The sequence below is a fragment of the Euleptes europaea genome, chromosome 6, assembly GCF_029931775.1.
Source record: "Euleptes europaea isolate rEulEur1 chromosome 6, rEulEur1.hap1, whole genome shotgun sequence".
NCBI lineage: Eukaryota > Metazoa > Chordata > Lepidosauria > Squamata > Sphaerodactylidae > Euleptes > Euleptes europaea.
Window position 1 is genome coordinate 24,726,283 of NC_079317.1, and position 19,825 is coordinate 24,746,107.

The 19,825-nt window shown below is 43.3% G+C and overlaps 1 protein-coding gene across 1 annotated transcript in view; it reads left to right on the top strand.

Annotated features, from left to right (window-relative positions):
* The window catches only part of ITPK1 (inositol-tetrakisphosphate 1-kinase), a 165,971-nt gene that overhangs the window by 89,814 nt on the left and 56,332 nt on the right, over nt 1-19,825 (top strand). The window contains exon 3 of the mRNA XM_056851337.1: nt 16,358-16,483. Coding sequence (XP_056707315.1) covers nt 16,358-16,483 — 126 coding nt within the window. The remainder of the gene's footprint in view (nt 1-16,357; nt 16,484-19,825) is intronic.

Sequence of the window (19,825 nt, forward strand, 5' to 3'; positions counted from 1 at the left end):
GCGTTCATATTTATGAGGGCACCATAAATGGGAACTGCTTGGAAGAACCTAAATCTTTTTATTAGCTCAATAGTTCGTTTGGAGTAACTGGAAAAAGCAGCAGGGAACTGCCTTGAGCTAAATGAAAAGTCCTCTCTAAAAATGCTTTATTTTTTCCGGCTGGTTTGATAGCACAGCCGGAGACTGATTCAGAATGAAAAGAACTGCTAAGGGAGAAGTGATTTTTGACATCATTGACATTGTTTTTATTTGATCTTAGACATTACGTCCTTTATATTCACCTCCCCATTCTGGTGATTCAGCGACCCACCCAGTATATAACTCTGGCTCCCTGAACACTGTTTTCATTTCCTCTATCCCCTCCCTTCCCCTGATGCAAATTTTCTCTTAGTTGGTACTAATCATGGTTCAGAATTATTCTGCCACAGGTATTAACTATGGCTCATGCTAACAAGATTCTTCTTCACTAGGATTTGCAAACCTGCTTCAAATCATGGCTGAGAACCCTTGTATGAGAACTATGGGATAAGAACTGTGTTTCACATTTAAGGGGTGCCAAGGAATTTATGCTGAGAGGGAGGATTGAATGGTCCAAAAGGTTGGCCTCTCATTTGCCAACTAAGGTTGGCAGGCAGGCAGTGTTATGTTTGCACAGGAATAACTTTCACTTTGAGACAGGTTTGGGAAACAGAAATGAATGTTTTGTATAAAGCGCAGGAAGTCAATCACCTAAATGGCATTTATATGAAAGCATATGCTGATTTGGGACCACTTTTATAAGTGGGCACATTGTGCTGATTTTGTTGTTGCTGCTGAATTTACAATGTGAAAGTCTGACCACTGTAACTTTTTCAAGAGCCCGCACGCTAAGTTCATGTGAGCAGTGCTAACGGGCCTCTGCACATAGCTTATGCATCTGATGGGATCTATTCAACTTGTCCCAGAAGTATTTTAAGTGGGGACTGTTTGGTTTTGAAACCTGAAAAATGTGCAGTTGTGATTATCTGGCATCCTCTAGCCTTTTTCCCCTAAGAAACGGTTTGCATATGATATCCATTCCCTGCTTAGATCTTTAGCTGTATTACATTGCTTCCAAATGCAACATAATTTGTTTAATATCCAAGAAATGGGTGGTGACTAAATTAGCTCTGGGCATGAGTGCCTTATTATGTAGCGCTTCCGTCATCCACTTTCATAACAAAAACTCATCATGCAGCTTTCATCCCCAGCAGGCCAAATTCCACTCTTCCTTCAGTTAAATGTCTCTTTGCTCAATGTGACTTTAAATCAGGGGTGGGGAACCTTTTTTCCACCAAGGGCCATTTGGATATTTATAACATCATTCGCGGGCCATACAAAATTATTAACTTAAAAATTAGCCAACCAAGCCCCAAGCAGGCAGCTGCCCCAGATGACCCCCCCCCCGGCATGGGCAAGCAGGCAGGCATCCAACTTCTGGCGCACTCACCCACCTAGTGGCACAGGATGGTCTGTTGCACCAGCCAGGCATAGCTGTCCAGCAGCACGCTGGAGTTGCCCCTGCTCCGCATGGTCGGGGCTGGATTCTACAGCTGGCTCCTGCTACCTCTGCCTGCAGGGATAAAATGAGGACACACTGGCTAAAAACCTGCGCATTCTGGCCCTGCCCCCTTTAACTTCTCCACTGTCGCCACTTCCGCCCCCAGCCCTCTTGTAGTACAGAGGGAATACATTTCTTCACGGCCCAGGTGGGAAAAGGTTAACACAGTTTCTTGGGCCGTCCCAGCAGCTCCATAGCTAATGACTCTTCTGCAAGGGGGGGAAAAGGTTCATTTTCTCGGCAAAACAAACTCACATCCACCTTGAATAGAGGCTATTCCTGTCCACAGGAGGGGGCGGAGCACCAGTCTTAGATCCTTCTGAGCTAGAGATCTGCCAGGACCTACAAAGGGCCAGACCAAATAATTTCGTGGGCCTTATACGGCCCCTGGGCCTAACGTTCCCCACCCCTGTTTTAAATAATCACCAGAAAGAGATGTCCTTTGCATAGCACATATTGCAGTTGGAGTACATAAACCCAGGACGGTACTGATTATCTCTGTTTGAATTGTGGAGGGAAGGGTAGGGGGTTGCTCTGCCCCACCGTCTGACTTTCCTCAATTTTAGTCCTTCCCGCTGGTTCTCAGGTAAGCCACACACCGCAACTGTGTTGTGACAGGTTGCTATACAGATTATTCATGTAGAATCCATTCCATTTGGCAAAACAGCAAGGAAGCATCTATTTGTAGCAATAAGCCTTGTTCTCACTGTCCTCATGTGAGTTGGGAACCAGATAGGGCAGAAAGGTCCCAGTGGTGGATTGTACCCAAAAGAGATTCCCTCAGGGAAGGGATACCCACTGATGTGTAGAGTGGAAAGCAGTGATGTGCAATTGATTTATTCCTTTCCCTAGTCAGATTTCCCTTGGCCAGTGAAATTTCTGCACCAGTCTGTCTTCTCTCCACTGTCCTGTTGAGTGAGGCTGGAGCCTGTCCTCCTGCCAACTTCTTAGTTCCAGATCTGTTCCTTATGTTAGTTCTCCATCTTCACAAAGCAAAAGATACCAGCTTAGTCCAAAGCATTTCTTCTCTGGCTGAAGTTTTGCCTCTCTCCCAGGAGACTTTCCAGCTTGGCTCTATGTGGTTCCTGAATGCCTTTTCAGCTGAACCCACAACTGAAGATATAAATAAATAATGTCTTATATCTTAATAATATTTTTTGTAGATATTTAGGCCCTGCTATTCTTCTCATTGCCCTAATTTGGATGGCCCAGGCTAGCCTGATCTCGTCAGATCTCAGAAGCTAAGCAAGAACAGCCCTGGTTAATAATTGGATGGGAGACCATCAAAGAATATCAGGGTTGTTGGGGAGATGAAGGCAATGGCAAACCACCTCTGTTAGTCTCTTGCCTTGAAAACCTTACAGGGTTGCCATAAGTCAACTGCGACTTGACGCCACTTTACACATACAAACACATTCTTCCCAGTGCCCTGAGCTGGATGGTCCAGGCTTGTTCGATATCATCAGATCTTGGAAGCTAAATGGGGTTGGCCCTGGTTATTACTTGGATGGTAAACCTCCAGGGTTGCTACACAGAGGCAGACAATGGCATACTACCTCTGTTCGTCTCTTGCCTTGAAAACCCTATGGGTACACCATAAGTTGGCTGTGACTTGATAGCACTCTCTACCACCATTCTCCCTTCTAGAGACCCAGAGCGACTTATGATACCATTCTTCTTTCCTTCAGTTTTTATCCTCACCACAATCCTGTGAGGTAGGTTAGGTTGAAAGAATGATTGACCCAGTATTTCCCCTAACGAACTTTCATGGCAGAGTTTAAATAGTTTTAAAATGATTAAACAGTAAGCCACCCCTACCTCTTTATATACTGCAGTAAACATTTAAAGGTATTCCAAGGCTTTGTTGACTTGTGGATTCCAGGGCTGTCTGGACCTGCAAAATGTGAGTTTTCTAATGATGGCCATTCAGTTAGTCCTCTGCTCACAAGACTTACATCAGGGCACATTAACCCTTTAATTTTTCAAGCAGCGGGCTACAGAGATATCCTTCCTGGGGCATTAATATAGGTGGATCTGGATAGCATAAACCAAACAACGTGGAAGCTGACCACCTCAGCCAGACACACAACCTCAGAAAGACATGCGAGAAGGAGGGAGCCCTTGAACAAACCTATACCCTGGCTCACCAAGAGCCTTTAAATCGGACCCTCCCAGTCTCAAGAGGTAGTGGTGGCTGAGTATCCCTTGGGATACTCAAAAAATATACGACGTAAATAATTTTTAGGCATTACTTAAATTGTAAATAGTTTAATCATTATGATTGGAGACATTTGCATGCCTGGTGGGGAGGGAAGTGCAATGAGATTGGATGCAGGTGTGTCTTTGCAATAATTTTCTGTTGTGAAGCCCAAAACAGAACTTTAAACCTTGTAGATAATAAGACAGGAGAGAAGGATAGCAGCTGTAGAGGGTGTCTTTGTTGCTGCCATGGTTCATTACAGTTCAGAAAAATGAGGTACACATTTCACAAAGAACGTACTGAGGAAGGTCTTTTGTCAACATTACCCATCAGCAACTGTGCTTGGGGAAGCGGTTTCATCTCAGTGTTTAGAGTGCATGTTTTCAGCGCAGAAGAACCCAGGTTCAAGACCCAGAACCTGAAAGGGATTCCCAGTTCAAAAGGCCTGCAGAAAAGCCCTCTGTACTGAAACCTTAGAGCCATTTTTTCTAACCTGTTGGTCTTGACCCAGAGGTGAAGCCTGTGCAAGGGGTTCCAGGCTTTTGAAGCTTTAATGGTTTGTGCATTCTCTGTTTTTCCAAGTGGATTTGGACTTTTGGGTCAACATACCAGGAAGGTTGGGGACCACTGCCTTAGGGGACTGCTCAGGGGCCCCAAGGAAGGGGGGGAGTGGTTACCCTGTACTAGTGTCCAGGAGGGCCCAGCCCAGTCAGCAATCACATTACCAAGATACGGAGGGAAGGATGTAAGCTAGTTGGGACCCCCATGGGGGAGAAAGGTGGGGTATAAATGAAGTAAATAAATATTGTTTGTATTTGGTGGTAGAAAGTGCCATCATGTTGCAGCTGACTTATGGTGACCCCCTCGGGTTTTCAAGGTAAGAGACAAACAGAGGCGGTGTGCCATTGCCTGCCTCTGTGTAGTGACTCTGGACTTCCTTGGAGGTCTCCCATCCAGGGCCAACCTTTCTTAGCTTCTGAGTTCTGATGAGATCAGGCTAGCCTGGGCCATCCAGGTCCAGGTCAGGGTAACATGATTGTATTATTAAATACAATAATGTAACCGTTTAGAAATAAAAGACTCATGGGATTGTAGAGATGGGATTTGGGCTTTAGGACATAAAGTAAAAACAGCAAGGAGAAGGTATCTTGCAATACAGACATCTGTTGGCAATAACAGGTCATCACATCTTCACTTTTGGTGAGCTCTGTGAAGAACGGGAAATTAGCTCGTTGATGTCTTTCATTCACAGCGGGAGTGGGATTCTATCTTGACTGTCTGTGGTGCAGACGCCTGTCTAGCTGGGACTGAGGGGGGTGGGAGGAGGCTGGGAAACTTCCACAGTGAAAGTGGATTTCCTTTCTCCGCCCTTTGCTGCTTCAGCAGAATTTGAATGTGCAGCGTGGAAGGTGTGGGAGAAGGATATAAATTTCGCTGAACTTTTCACTCTTCTGTTAAGTCTGCAGTGGCTTAGTCTGAGTTTGCCCTTTGCAAAAAGGGATCAGGCTGGCTCTCTTGACACAAAGGGAGGTTTATACATAGGCAGTTCTCCCTCCCTGCTCTTCAATTCCATTATCAGCAGTAACAAGTGCTAAAACAGCCAAGTGAGTTTTTCCATCAGTGGGAGAGCGGCATTTAGAACGGGTAGGAACGATAAGGAAATGTATTGAAGGTAGGACTTAAACAACACACAGACCAGAGCAAGCATGGTGTAGTGGCTAGACTTTTGAGCTACGATCTGGGAGACCCAGGTTCAAATCTCCCCCTGGACATGAAAGCTCGCTGAGTCACCTCGGGGCAGGCACACACGCTCAGCCTAACTTGACCTCACAGGGTTGTTGTAAGGGTAAGATGGAGCCGAGGATAATGATATAAGCCATTCTGGGTTCCCACTAGGGGAAAAAGGCAGGGTATAAATGAAATAAATAATGACTCTTAAAATTGCCTGCTGTCAAATAATCTAATTTTCTCCTGCTCTCCCTCCAGGGAGCTCCATGGGATGTACATAGGTTGTGTCTCCCCATTTTATCCTCACAACAACCCTGCCTGAAAATCTAGTTCACCCAGTGAGCTTCGTGGCTGAGTAGGGATTTCAATCCAGGTCTCTTCAGCCCTAGCCTAGCCACTATACCACACTGGTGGTATATTCTCTCCCTTCTATCATGCATTTCTGCTTCTACTAATACTTGGCTTACCATATTTGTCCAACCGGCCTGGTTTTGCCTTGAATACCACTTCATTTTGGGAAGAGAGTCAATAAATGCACCTCTCTCCAGGGCACATCAAGGTGGACATTGCCATCTGCTGACCAGCCATGCATCTGTCACAAAGCACATGCTCTTGTCTGCACCAAACCCTAGACTTAGTCTTAGGAACTTTCAGATAAAGCATCTTTGGCCTGTGATAGCAGTCTTTGTCATGGCCTGTGTCTCTAAAATAAACAAGGTGGGCCTCATCTGCCTACATTTTAGACCCTCTTCCATGCCTGAGTGATTGTAGGTACTCAAAAGCCCGAAAACATGTGTCATGCGAGCACTGTTTCAAAAATGCACGTCCAGTTACCCCTCTCTAAAATTTATTTATTTATTATTTATTTATGCCTCAAATTTCTATCCTGCCCTCCCCAGCCGAATCCAGGCTCAGGGCGGGTAAGAACATTAAAACCACAATATAAAAGCCATAATACTTATACATTAAAATCAATAAATATAAGCATACTAAACAACATAACGGAGCCCCGTGGCACCGAGTGGTAAGCTGCAGTACTGCAGTCCAAGCTCTGCTCACGACCTGAGTTCGATCCCAACGGCAGTTGGTTTCAGGTAGCCGGCTCAAGGTTGACTCAGCCTTCCATCCTCCTGAGGTCGGTAAAATGAGTACCCAGCTTGCTTGGGGGTAAAGGAAAGATGACTGGGGAGGCAATGGCAAACCACCCCTCAAACAAAGTCTGCCTAGTAAACGTCGGGATGTGACGTCACCCCATGGGTCAGGAATGACCCGGTGTTTGCACAGGGGACCTTTACCTCTTTTTTAAAACAACATAACCATAATAAAAACAGCAGATGGCACTTGATTAAAATAGCAACCACTCTGCAGTCAGACATTCCCCCCAAGTTCGTAAGATGAACAGAATAGCAGAGTTCCGCGACTGTCCTCAGTTGTAGGCCTGGTGGAATAACTGACTTACAGGCCCTGCAGAACTCTTTAAGGTCCCACAGGGCCCTGATGTTATTGGGAAGGGAGTTCCACCAGGCTGGAGCCAGGGCCGAAAAAGCACCATCCTCTCTATATGGCAGTCCTTATTTAGTGGGGGTTAACCCCTCAATGTATGTGTGTATTTGTTTTTAGATTTCAGATTTTTCTGCAAACCTGGGGCATTTTTCAGGTTTGTAGAAATATCGATCTTGTCTGTTCTTGGCTCCTGTCTCCGAATTTAAGCATTCACAGATTTGGCCACGCTGAGAATTAGATATATTGATCATTGCACTGGGATTGCATATAGCAAGAATGAATTACAGAAGCAATTCTCACCCCAAATTTGCCTTAGAAGGTAACATTCCACAACCCTGATTATGGTCAGTTTAATAAGCTGAAATCTCAAACTTAAGATAAAGTATAAAAACTTCTCTTGTCAGTAACCCCAGGAATGATACAGCTGCTTTAGGAATGCCCTATGCAGACTTTGGAGAGGGCTGGCCCAGGCTGGCCCCGTACGTTCTGTTCAGCAGAAGGAGCATATGTTGGCAGAGAACTCTGAAACAACCAGTCAAAAGCTGGAATATTTATGACAATATGTTTGAATGCCATTAATCTGCTGCTGGAGTAAAATAAGTAGAATGCACAAATACTTTTGCCTTAGTAGGCGTTTGACGTGTTGGGTGGTCAGAGACACTTATTCTTAAATTGTCCGACATTAAAAGTTCTGTATTAAGAACATAAGAAAGGCCATGCTGGATGAGACCCAGGTTCATCAAGTCCAGCAGTCTATTCACACAGTGGCCAACCGGGTGCCTCTAGGAAGCCCACAAACAATTACTCCTCCTGGATCAGCTACGGAAAAGAATACTGTTCTAAGAGCATTGTGTATATTATTTATAAATGTCTGTTATTGATTATATTATATAGAGCTGCCAGGGAGGTCAGTAGTATTCCTGAAATTAAAGAAGGGGATGACACCCCCCCCCCAACAGGCACATATAAAAGAGGAAAACAATTTCAAGGGACTGAGACAAATATACTTCTTATATCTAAACCTTGGTGAGTAGTGTTGCCAGCTCCAGGTTGGGAAATACCTGGAGATTTGGGGTTGGAGCCTGCAGAGGGCAGGGTTTGGGGAGGGAGGAACTTCATTGGGTATAATGCCATAGAGTCCACCTTCCAAAGCAGCCATGTTCTGCAGATGAACTGATCTCTGTTACGTGGAGATCAGTTGTAAGAATGAGAGATTTCCAGTCACCACCTAGAGGTTGGCAACAGTGCCATTGCAAAAGAAAACTGGTGGGTAAGGAAAGAGTCTTTCATAGACCAGAAGCAGCACGTGCTGTTTCAATGGATGAGGGAGACATGTCAATTATAATACTACACTAAGAGCAAAATTAGATCTGATGGAATTACCTTGTATTTTTATTCATGCACCTGCCTGTTCACATGTAAAATCTGTGTGTGTGGTGATGTCTTTGCATAAAAATAACATAAAGTATAAAAGATGTGGGGAGCTAAATACCTGGCACCTTCTTGCAAATTGTGCTTTCCTTGCTTCCTTGTTTTCTCTCCTGGTCCCTCTCCAATACTAGAAGTGAGGCAGATGGAGGAAAAATGCTTAAATTATTAGAGCATTGTGGATGGGCAGATTTACTTTCCCTCTGTCTTCTGCTAAAAATAGACGCTGTCTTTGAAGGAAATTGAGTTTTTCTTAAGAATGATCCTGATTAAGGACTAAACAAAGTGAGTTTATTCAGAAATCAAAAACTTGGTAAACTACTGAGAGACAGGCTTATTTCTAACTAGGGTCCATAACTAACAGGGCAACATGCGGCCTGTTGCTCCTCTCTTTCACTGTAACTAGAAGGAAGAGGAGGGGTGCATTATGGGAACAAACAAGAACACAGTAAGCGAAGGGTGAAGGGTCACAACCTTTCTATCTATCCAACTCTCACACTTGCTGCCCCCTGATGATCTTCCTTTAATCAATCTTTGTGCACTAGACATTGTATTTCCAACAGTCTTTACAATGAACAGGTGGATACGTGGATTCCCACCACCACCACCAACCATCCAAGTCTAGGTTGCTCCTACATTCAGATCCTGTTTCTTTTTTGGGACAACCAGCCGCCTCTTCTTCTAATGCTAAATCTCCATCCTTTCTTGTTATGTAAACCACACTGGGGGAAACCTGGAAGCATGGCTTGTAGGAAAGAGGATAGAACCATAATTGTGGTTTAGATCTCTGGTTTGCCACAAAAGCAGGGCACTTTAGCTATTCATCCACTTGTGTAAGAAGAGCAAGGAAGCTCCTATGCCCAAGGGACACCCCCCCACACACACACACAGCCTCATACCCATACTGACCCTTTGTTCTTCATTTCAGGGTCTTTTGCCCCTAACGTTTCCTTCATTTGGCAGCTTTCTGCCTCCCCGTGGCAGAGCTGAGAGTTTGTGCTCTAACTTCTGTGCTCTAACTGTGCTCTAACTTCTGTGGCAAAATGAACCTTTTGAGGTGAACATGTCAAATGTGAGAAATTCTTGGAGGGAGAATGTTGAAAAGAGCAGGAAGTGGGAGGGCCGGGAATTCCAGCCAAGGACAAACAACACTAGCTTGTTGTCTTGCTCAGTAGAGGGCCATCAGAAGTGCCCACTAGACTTTTTCAGACTTGTGACAGGAGCTGATATTTCTGTTGAAAAGACTAGGTTCCCCCCCCCCTCTTTGGTAAGAAGAGGTGGAAATACGCCAGACTCTCCCCAGTTTAGAAATGTTTACTTTCCACCGCTAAGAATTGTTCCTGGAACATGGAGAACTTGCAGACTACTTAATCCAACTAAGATTGGTCGGCATTGATGGTTCTCACAGTTTGAAGTTCCTAACTAGAGAACATGTTCCACATTTAGAAACCTGTTTGCACATGTGGAGTGGCTATTTTCCTTTCACAAGTAAGCTTGGGCAAGAAACTCCTATTTGAAAAAAGCAAAGTCAAACTGCATCCAGAGCATTTGAAAGTTCACCAGCTCATTTTTCATAGCTGAATTTGCTCCTCTGTGAATTCTGTTGGATAGTTGCTTGTGCCGAGAATTGTACATCTCTTCGTTCAGAGGTGTGAGCAATGTAATGTTTGGCATACCTGGTTGTCTGCCTCACAAAGATTGCAATCCTAAACAAGTCAGAATCCTACATGGGTCTATTCAATGGGGCTTACTCCCAGGAAAGCGTTCTTAGGTTTACACTGAAAGTGTAAAATACTTGCACCTTTTGCAAGGTGAATGTTGAATTTGCGCTCTGAAAATGCTCAGAGGCTAAACTGAAAGTTGCAGAACAAGTTTTTCCTTTGAGTACCTTCCAGTGCACAAATGTTGCAGAATGTTAGTTTTATACTTTGATGGAACTATCCTGAACAAAACGCCCTTACTTAAAGTTACACATAGGCAAGGAAAGCAGACAGAATCTAAGAAGATGGGGAAGGGGTTTTATGGATTACATAGAGAATTTTTGTCCTATGGTGAGGGATCTGTTCAGAGCACATAGTGGGATGAAAGGAGAGAATTTGGAGTCCTTTCGAGGGGAGTCGGGCGTCAGGGGAAGAGGCCAAGAAGATGGCTGAGAACGTTAGAGACATTAAACAGAGCCTCAACAAGAAATCTGGAAACTTTAAGATTACTCTTCCTGCTTTTAACCATCCTCAGGGGGTTGGGAGTTTTAGACCTAGGGTGAGAGGATATGTGTAATGCCTCTCAGCTATATATTTTTCTTTTTGTAACGAATGACTGCTTACACAAGTAAAGTTTTTCTCCCTGGAAATGGTGTTATTTAGGCAGTTTCTGTACCCACACAAACACCTAACTTGGCTCACACCTACCAAAATACAAAGGGAAGGCAGGGAGACACCTGTTTAGCTCTGAATAACTTTGACAAGTGAGATTTCCAAGGTTTTCTCCTGCATCCGTGGTAGTTTGGAATAGGATTGTGATTCTCAATTTGCAGATGAGTCTCAAGAAAGGGAAGATCTGATGGCAGGGCACCAGCCATATATATATATATATATATATATATATATATATATACACACACACACACCTCTAACTATTGATCTGCTGGTGGCAGCAAAAAGCTAATCACCTCTGTGATGGAGAGGCATGGCAAAAAAACTGGATTGGTGAACTCCTCGTTGAGGTCTAGAAGCTTTAGACCTGGGCCACTGAGTGAATTTCTCATTGCCCTTTGTTAGAGTGAGGTGCCCACAGGGCTGGTTTCACTGTAGGGGGTTTTTAAGCTAAGGTATCCCAATCGCAAAGAGTTGGTCATATATTTTCTGTTAGAAAAGAGTATGCAAAAGGAATATCTTTAGAAAAAGACACCGAAAAATATGTTGTAAGGAAAAAACAGTTCTGATGTTTGTCATATGCACCTACTTTGAGACACGGGTGAGGGAACTTATTATAACTTTAATGAGGTGGGAGTTGTAGAAATTAACTTAAGGATTGTACAATTTTTAGTAGCGTTTTCTACATACTATCCTTCTTGCTGTTTAGTTGATGCAAGAAAAAAAAGGTGAATAAGACTACATCTACGCCATCAGGTTTCCTAAGTATACTTAAGGGAAAAATAGATTCTTGGTGTGGTCTGTCCCAAATGTTTGGGTCAGGTTTTACCACTATGCTTTTGGATCTTCTCATGGGGAAAGCTTGTTAAAAGATGATAAGAACAATTAATGGTGTGTGTGTGTGTGTGTGTGTGTGTGAAGGTTCATCCTTTTGTGTTGTTGCCCCATTCCTTCTTATAAGAAGAGGCCTACTTGGTTAAACCAAGGATCCATCTAGACCAGTGCCTAGTTTCCAGCAGAGGCTGGTCAGAGATGCCTTCGGGAAGTGCACAAGCAAAGAAAGAGAACTGAATGGGGCAAGAGTGGAGAAAACAAGGTTGGAAGCACCATTTCTGATTAGTGTTCTGCTGTTTGCCATTCTCATCCCCCTCCCAAATATAACCCAAATTTGGTTGCTGAAGCTGGTTAGGAGGGAGAGCCCTTGCACCCTAAGTTCCTGCATAGCAGCTATTCAAACATAATACTACCACAGTTTGGCTTATACTGATTGTTAGTACACCAATTAAAAGAAGAAGAAGAGTTGGTTTTTATATGCGACTTTCTCTACCATTTAAGGAAGACTCAAACCTGCTTATGATCACCTTCCCTTCCCCTCTCCACAACAGACACCCTGTGAGGTAGGTGGGGCTGAGAGAGCTCTAACAGAGCTGTGACTAGCCCAAGGTCACCCAGCTGGCTTTGTGTGTAGGAGTGGGGAACCCAACCCAGTTCACCAGATTAGCCTCCGCCGCTCATTTGGAGGAGTGGGGAATCAAACCCATTTCTCCAGATTAGAGTCCACCGCTCCAAACCACTGCTCTTAACCACTACACCATGCTGTCTGTCTGATGTTGTCATTATAAGGACTACTACATTATTCCTTTATTCTCAGCCTTTTAAGGGACACTTTCCATTTGGCACCTGAGAGACATTTGATCAACTGTTGGTGGTTGTACTTCCAACTGGACGGCTTCCATTTTTGCTGCTTCTTCCCAGTGTGCCAGGGGCACCAACAATTTGATGCTACAGGTAGCCACACCCTGTGCCCAGTGAAAACAGATACACATCCTACAGGTTTCGGACAAAGAGGCCTTAATACTGTGTCCTGAAATATGTGTTTTTCTTGCCCCCCTCCCCTTTAACAGCGAGCCTGATGAAGAGTTCTGGAGAACTGGAAAGCTTTGTACAATGTATTGCGGTATTTTGATTATATGGGGTTGCTTTTATTGACCTTACACCTTTATATGTACGGGCAGTCTGCGATTCTGCAGTGCAAAACTACTGTGTCGAGAAATTTTGATGTGTTGGCACTTGATCGGTCAGTTGACCGTATTAATAAACTTGACTTGTGGTATTTTGATTGCTCTTAATATGGATTTTGGTTTGAAAAGTTAATTGTTTCTCAACGAGTAATTTTGCTCCACATTTGAGTGTCTCCTCTTATGTTGGAGCTACTGAATTCTTGATATGGGGAAGTGACACCCCTTAAGATTTATTTTTCCCTCCTGTAAATCTTTCACAAGGTAAAAGATAAGCCTGCATGCAAAAAGGAAGTACAGCTTAATTGCTGTATTTGCATCCTTCCTCTCTTCCAGAGAACCTGGGAGTGGTTGAGGTTAACCTGAAATTAAACATGCTGTTTCCCCCTTTGTAAGTGCTCTGAGCAACCTGCCTGCAGACTTCATAAAAGCCCAGCTTCAGAGAGGCACTGTGGAATTCCCTCCTCTGCATGATAAACACAATAGTCATTTTGGGCTGTCTGCTGATGCCTCATCAGAGTCCTGGGTTTTAATCACCAGCTGACTTAAATAGATTTTCTGGATTTAAGGTCTGCATGCTGTTGGAGGCAGGGACCAGCACACCTGCACACAGCGCTTCGGCTTGTCTTCATTGTTATCATCTCCCTAGGGATTTTAGGGCAGCAGTTTGGCATCCATGTGAGCAATAAAAGCAATACAGATTAAAGGGGGGGGGAAGGGAAGCGCGAGCAGGTTAGGGTTTTTTACAGTGTGGCTGTTTGATAACCACGATTTCAAAACCATTTTTTCCCTTCTAAAAAGCAGTTTTCTAAACTCGTCAGGATTAAATGCTAGTGCTACCAGAGGAAACCAGTATTCCGTACTAGCTGAATAAAAGGTCCAGGTGTGTGACAGCGTAGCATCCCATCGCTGTGTTCAGCTGCGGTTCTGTCCCCAGACACATCTAAAAGCAGGATGATGGGAGTGCAATTTAAAGCAGCAAAGGGGCACTGAGTCAGGGGCTGCTGAATTCTCCATCACCTCCCCCTCCCTGGCACTTTTCTCTCAGCTTGGCTGGCCTGTTGTTGGAGCTCAGCTGGAGGAAAAATGGCCTTTAAAGTAAATTGCCAGGGTAGGTGGTAGGGATGGTCTAGCTCTAGCTGATGCACGTTGGTGCTTTAAATTGCACTCTGCTCCCCTAGTTCAGACATGATGGCACAGACATACCTTTAAAACATAACTGCACTAATTCCATTTATGTTTCTGCCTGCTCATCATTGCATCCAAGTCAGTAACTGTAGCTTTACCCCAATTCCATTAATTTTAGCAGTATGGTTTGGTTTGGTTTTTAATTGGAATTGTGTTCATATGGTAAATTGAGTGTAAGGATGTAGACGTCCACTGACTTTGTTGTAAGGTTTGTGATCTTATTTTCCCATATTATAAATTGGTATGGTATGAGTTGTTCAGGGAGAAATATACAATCGATTTTCTTATTTAGTACTGGGAAGGAACTTTCTCAATGTCTAGCAGACTGGAGATCCTAATTGTGGGAAATGATTTCGTTTGAGCCAGCTAAGTTTCCTGTAGGTGCCTTAGCACAGTTGCTCTCACTCTGTTCTCTTGTAGTAGTAGAAAAGAGCAAGAGTCCAGTAGCACCTTAAAGACTAACAAAAATATTTTCTGGCAGGGTATGAGCTTTCGTGAGACACAGCTCACTTCTTCAGATACTGAAGAGCTGTGGCTCACGAAAGCTCATACCCTGCCAGAAAATATTTTTGTTAGTCTTTAAGTCTTTAAGGTGCTACTGGACTCTTGCTCTTTTCTACTACTGCAGACAGACAAACCCACTGTGAATTCTGTCTCTCTTGGTACAGTATGGTCTGGATAATGTGCATTCATCTCCTGAGGGACTACTGTAAAAGAGAAATCGCTTCTCGACCTTTTGGCTAAGATCAAGTGTAGTAAAATAGAAACAAATTTCTATTTGACTCTTCTTATCTTTTATCCAAAGTGTAAGCTCTGAAGTTACTTAGAGAACACGTGTGTGCATCGTAGTGGTCATGAGTGTTCCAAGATGTAGGATGATCATTTCATTTTGATACTTTTTTCTTTGTGTCTGACTTCATAAAAATAGTCATACTCTCAGGAATTATATTATAAAACTTCTAGCTTCAGCAGAAAGCTGAACAGTACGATGAACCCTCAGACAGTTCTCTAAAGAAAATACAAGCATGTGTGCTGCTTTATGGTCAGTCTGTTTTATTATTAAAGGGGTCTTATCAATAGTGGTTTGTTTATATAAGTGAAGAACCTAAGAGCCCAGTTGGATCAGACAAGTGGTCTATGTAGTCCAACAACCTGTTTCAACCAACCAGTCACCCTGGAGGGCCAACAAACAGGGCACAGAGGCTGAGGCCTTCCCCCTGATGTTGCCTCCTGGCACTGGGATTCAGAGGGTGTCTGTCACTGAATGATGGAGGTTCCCTTTAGTCATCATGGCTAGTGGTCACTGATGGATTTCTGCTCCATGAATCTGTCTAACCCCCTCATAAAGCCATCCATGCTCATGTCCATCATTGCATCCACTGGCAGTGAATTCCACAACTGAATTACTTGATAGGCAAAGATCTGTGTCTTTTTGTCTGTCCTAAATCAATTGACCATGCACTTGACTGCTAGTATTATGGGAGACAGAGCAAAAGCTCTCTCTGTTCACTTTTCTCCACCCCAGGCATAGTTTTCTCAACCTCTGTGGTGTTGCTCCTCCATTGGCTTTTTTATAACATGAAAAGCCCCAAATTACCCAGCTTTTCCTCATAGGAAAGGAGCTCCAACCCCTTAAGCATCTTGAGTGCCCTCTTCTGTACTCTTTCCAAACTCTTCAGTGAGATACAAGATCTGAGATACGGTGAGTCGAACTGCATATGGTAATTCAAATGAGGCCTCACCATAGATCTATACAGGAGCATTACAATAGTGACCATTTTATTTTCAGTTCTAATAATCCCCAGCAAAGAGATTTAATTTTTCACCACTTCTAGACACCGAGTTGACATTTTCATTGAACTGTTTGCATTAAATACATCTTTATACAGATTCCTCAGTGCACCAGATATTGTGTGACACTGTTTCATAGCGGACTTCATGCTTTGTATGTGTAGGGTCCAAATTTCAATCCTAGCATCACTAAATAAAAAGGATTGCAGGTTTCAGTAGGGGTATTTCTTGAGAGTACCACTACCGGTCAAAGTAGAAAAGTACTAGTGTTGGTGAAGTAATGGTCTGACTAGGTAGGCTAGGTTTATATTTCCTAACGTACTTTGCAAGATTGTTATGAGAATAAAATAGATGAGAGGAGAACAATGTAAGCTACTTTGGGTCCTCAGTCTGGAGAAAGATGGGATATTAATGAAATAAACAAATTACAAAGAGATATCCCGCATATTTTACATTAGGAGCTGATTTCCTCATTTCCACCTTCAAAACAAGTAATTTCTGATCTTTCATGGAATAAATTTCTTTTCTGTTTTTTATGTGATTCTTCCAGCTTGACCTTACCAGACCAATAGAAGATCAGGGCCCACTAGATGTGATCATACACAAACTAACGGATGTCATTATTGAAGCAGACCAAAATGACAGCCAGTCATTGGAGTTGGTTCACAGGTTCCAGGTGAGTAACAGGTTTTTTTTGGGGGGGGGGTCATTATTTATTTAATTATGATTTGTTTTATTCATTGTGATTTATAGAAGAGGCAGATGACAAGAGGTTAGTGACTACTTGCCCCTAATTATGGAGCAACTAATCTGATGCCGCGACTCTAGAGCATTCACGTCACACACAAAAATTCTTTCACTTTCACTAACTATTTAATACCGCAGCCTTCTACAATTAACCTGTGTTTTAACACCATGGAAAAGTGTGCTTCAAGACATCAGGATTGTATGTAACCTACTCTTGCTGTATGCCCAGTAAGTCTTTTCAAAGAGAATATTCCTCAACACTGTAGGACATTGGTAGACTTAGTACTCTGCAAAGAGGGTGCAAATCGCATAGCTTAGTTCTTTGCTGTACGGCAGCACAAATATAGATCTGGTCCTGTGACTGCATTTCCAGAAATGCTCCACCGAAGAACTGTATAAAATGTAATTTCATGTTCTACCATTAACATCTCAAAGATGGAGAAGTTTGTCCTCTTAAGGCAGAACTGCACAGTAAATGGCACACCTCCCACAAGGGACCTCTTTTTTCTCCCCCATAACTTGTAAATATCACCCACCCTGTTGTGATGTGTCATTATCTCCATCCAGTTTTGTTGGCTTGTGGCTGTGGAGAAATGTGGTTTTGTATTTGCGTTCCTAAATGCTTTGGAGGAGAAGGGAGACACCAACCTGGGGGTGCTGGTTCTGGTGACGTTCCCATGTCACACATAATGGGTGGTTCCCCCTTAACACTTTCAATTATTCATGAAGTATTACAGGGTCTGCAGTAAAAGAAAAGTTAGGTAAGGTTAGGCATCATTTTCCTGGCCCCATCAGATGGAGGCAAGACAGCACAGGCCCTGTTTGTTGGCTCTGCCAGAGATAATTCTCAACTGGCTTCTCCTCTCCCAGAATGGGCTACTGCCAGAAGAGTTGATAGTTATTGTATTTGTTGGTTTGTTTCCCTTTCCTTTGTATCATGTCTCATTATTTTAAATTTTTGAGCACCTTGAATGCTTTGGCAGAAAGGTGATATATAAATGTAGTAAATAATGAAGTTGGGAATTAAAGACATGCATTTTGTTATCTTTAAATGAGCACAGCATATGGTTTGTTCTCTGGGATATTCCATGCGTTGGGAAAAGGTATATTTTCCTCCAAAGTTACATAAGGGGGAAGCGAATGGTGAACAAAACTTGAGAAGAGGAGGGGCCATGGCTCAGTGGTAGAGCATCTGCTTTGTATGCAGATGGCCTCATGTTCAATTCCTGACATCTCCAATCGAAAGGATCAGGTAGTAGATAATGTCAAATATCTCTTTACGAGATCCTAGAGAGCTGCTGTAATTCACAATAGAAAATATTTATCTTGATAGACCAGAGGGTTGACTCAGTATAAGGTAGCTTCATGTGTGTGTTTAACACCTGGTCTGAATATTGGATATTCTTCAAGTACAGCATTTTATGTTGCTGAACTGTTCTTTACACAACACCCAGGGAGACAAACGTCAAAATGAAACCTATTTAAATTAGGGGAGCTGTTCCAGTTAATATCTATTATTGAGCAATCTATGTACAAAGCAGAAGTATGCTATTATATCTTTAAAATGCCCAGTCTTGGCTGTGTGAGCATTGTGCACTCAACAGGTTACCTGGAAGCAAACCCTTGGTTATCACTTTCTGGTTGGAGGGACGTATTTTAAAAAAATATGGGATGATCTTTGCATGACGGTTCCAGCCAAACTTCAGATAAACAAAGCAAGGGAATTATTGTTCCCAGAGATTAGTTTACTCTGTCTTTTCAAAGTGGATTTCTCAATACATGCACTTGAATCTATATATGGTTTAAGTGCCCTCTTACATAACTACTGAAGCCAAGCACGGCATGTCTGTTTTCCAGGGCTTTTGAGGAGGAGCTGTTGAACTATCCTGCTTGTTTCCATCAGCACCCAAACATTCCTTCCTCTCAGTTAGTTACTAATCTCCTAAGATTCTCTACTGGGGCACATGAACACATGAAGCTGCCTTATACTGAATCAGACCCTTGGTCCATCAAAGCCAGTATTGTCTACTCAGACCGGCAGCGGCTCTCCAGGGTCGCAGGCAGGGGTCTTTCATATCACTTACCTGCCTAGTCCCTTTAACTGGAGATGCTGGGGATTGAACCTGGGACCTTCTGTATACCAAGCAGATGCTCTACCACTGAGCCACAGCCCCTCCCCACACAGGGCAGGTTTGTGCCAGTAAGAGCAGAAAGGGCATACCCCTGTATAAGATTTCTGCCTAGGCTGCTGTCCAGGTCTTCTGCTAGCTGCTGGAATTGTTACTGTGGAAGTGGCTGGGCCCACTATTGCTCAGCACTAATTGGCAACAACCTGCATGTCTCATGCAAGGAGAAGCATCTGCTAAGGGCTGCAGGAATAAATGCACAGAAAAGCCTGCCAGTGTATAAATCGCATTCGGTCTGACCTCTGAATTACCTGACAGATCGGGGTTTCCCCTGGGCTTATTACTGGATAATAAATTGTTGTGTCCTAATTAGCAGGTGATTTTGCAATAATAAAACATTGCTGAGTACCTCAAAAATCATTTGAATGCCGCAGCATTTTTTTCCAGTACAAAATTTTGACAGTCACTCTCATTGAATCTCTGTTTATATAGAAGCTTTGGGTTGTAGGTGCTTGCTGAAGTCTTTTGTTGCTTCCACTTACAGGCCCCAGATTAAGCAGTTGCAAAGATTTGTGCTTCTTTAGTTGGGCATGAGGCTCACCCTCCTGTGATAGACAGGGTAGGTTCCACCTCTCATGACTAGTAGTCATTTTTACTAGTAACCATGAATACCACTCTCCTCCATGAACATGTCCACTCTCCTCTTAAAGCCTTCCAAGTTGGCAGCCATTCTAGGGCAGGGAGTTCCACAGTTTAACGATGCATTGTGTGAAGAAATACTTCCTTTTATCTGTTTTGAATCTCTCACCCTGTTTTTATCTGTTTTGAATCTCTTATTAAAAAATGTTTTCAGCTCCATGGACCAGTCCTTCTGTGGTCATTGATGGGGGGGGGGGAGATTATTATTCTCTAATTGCTCGAAACGCCCTCCACCCTTAGCTTCATTGGATCACTTGCCATTCTAGTCTTGCCATTCTAGTTTTCACTCAGCTACTCAGACATAATTGCTTCTGGGTATTGCCTTTGTCACAACGATTGATTTTTATTTTATTGTTTTGCTATAGCTTTTACAGTTCAGTCTTATGTGGAGTTACTCCAGTCTTAAGCCCACTGAAATCAATAGAGTTGAGTAACTCTGCGTAGGA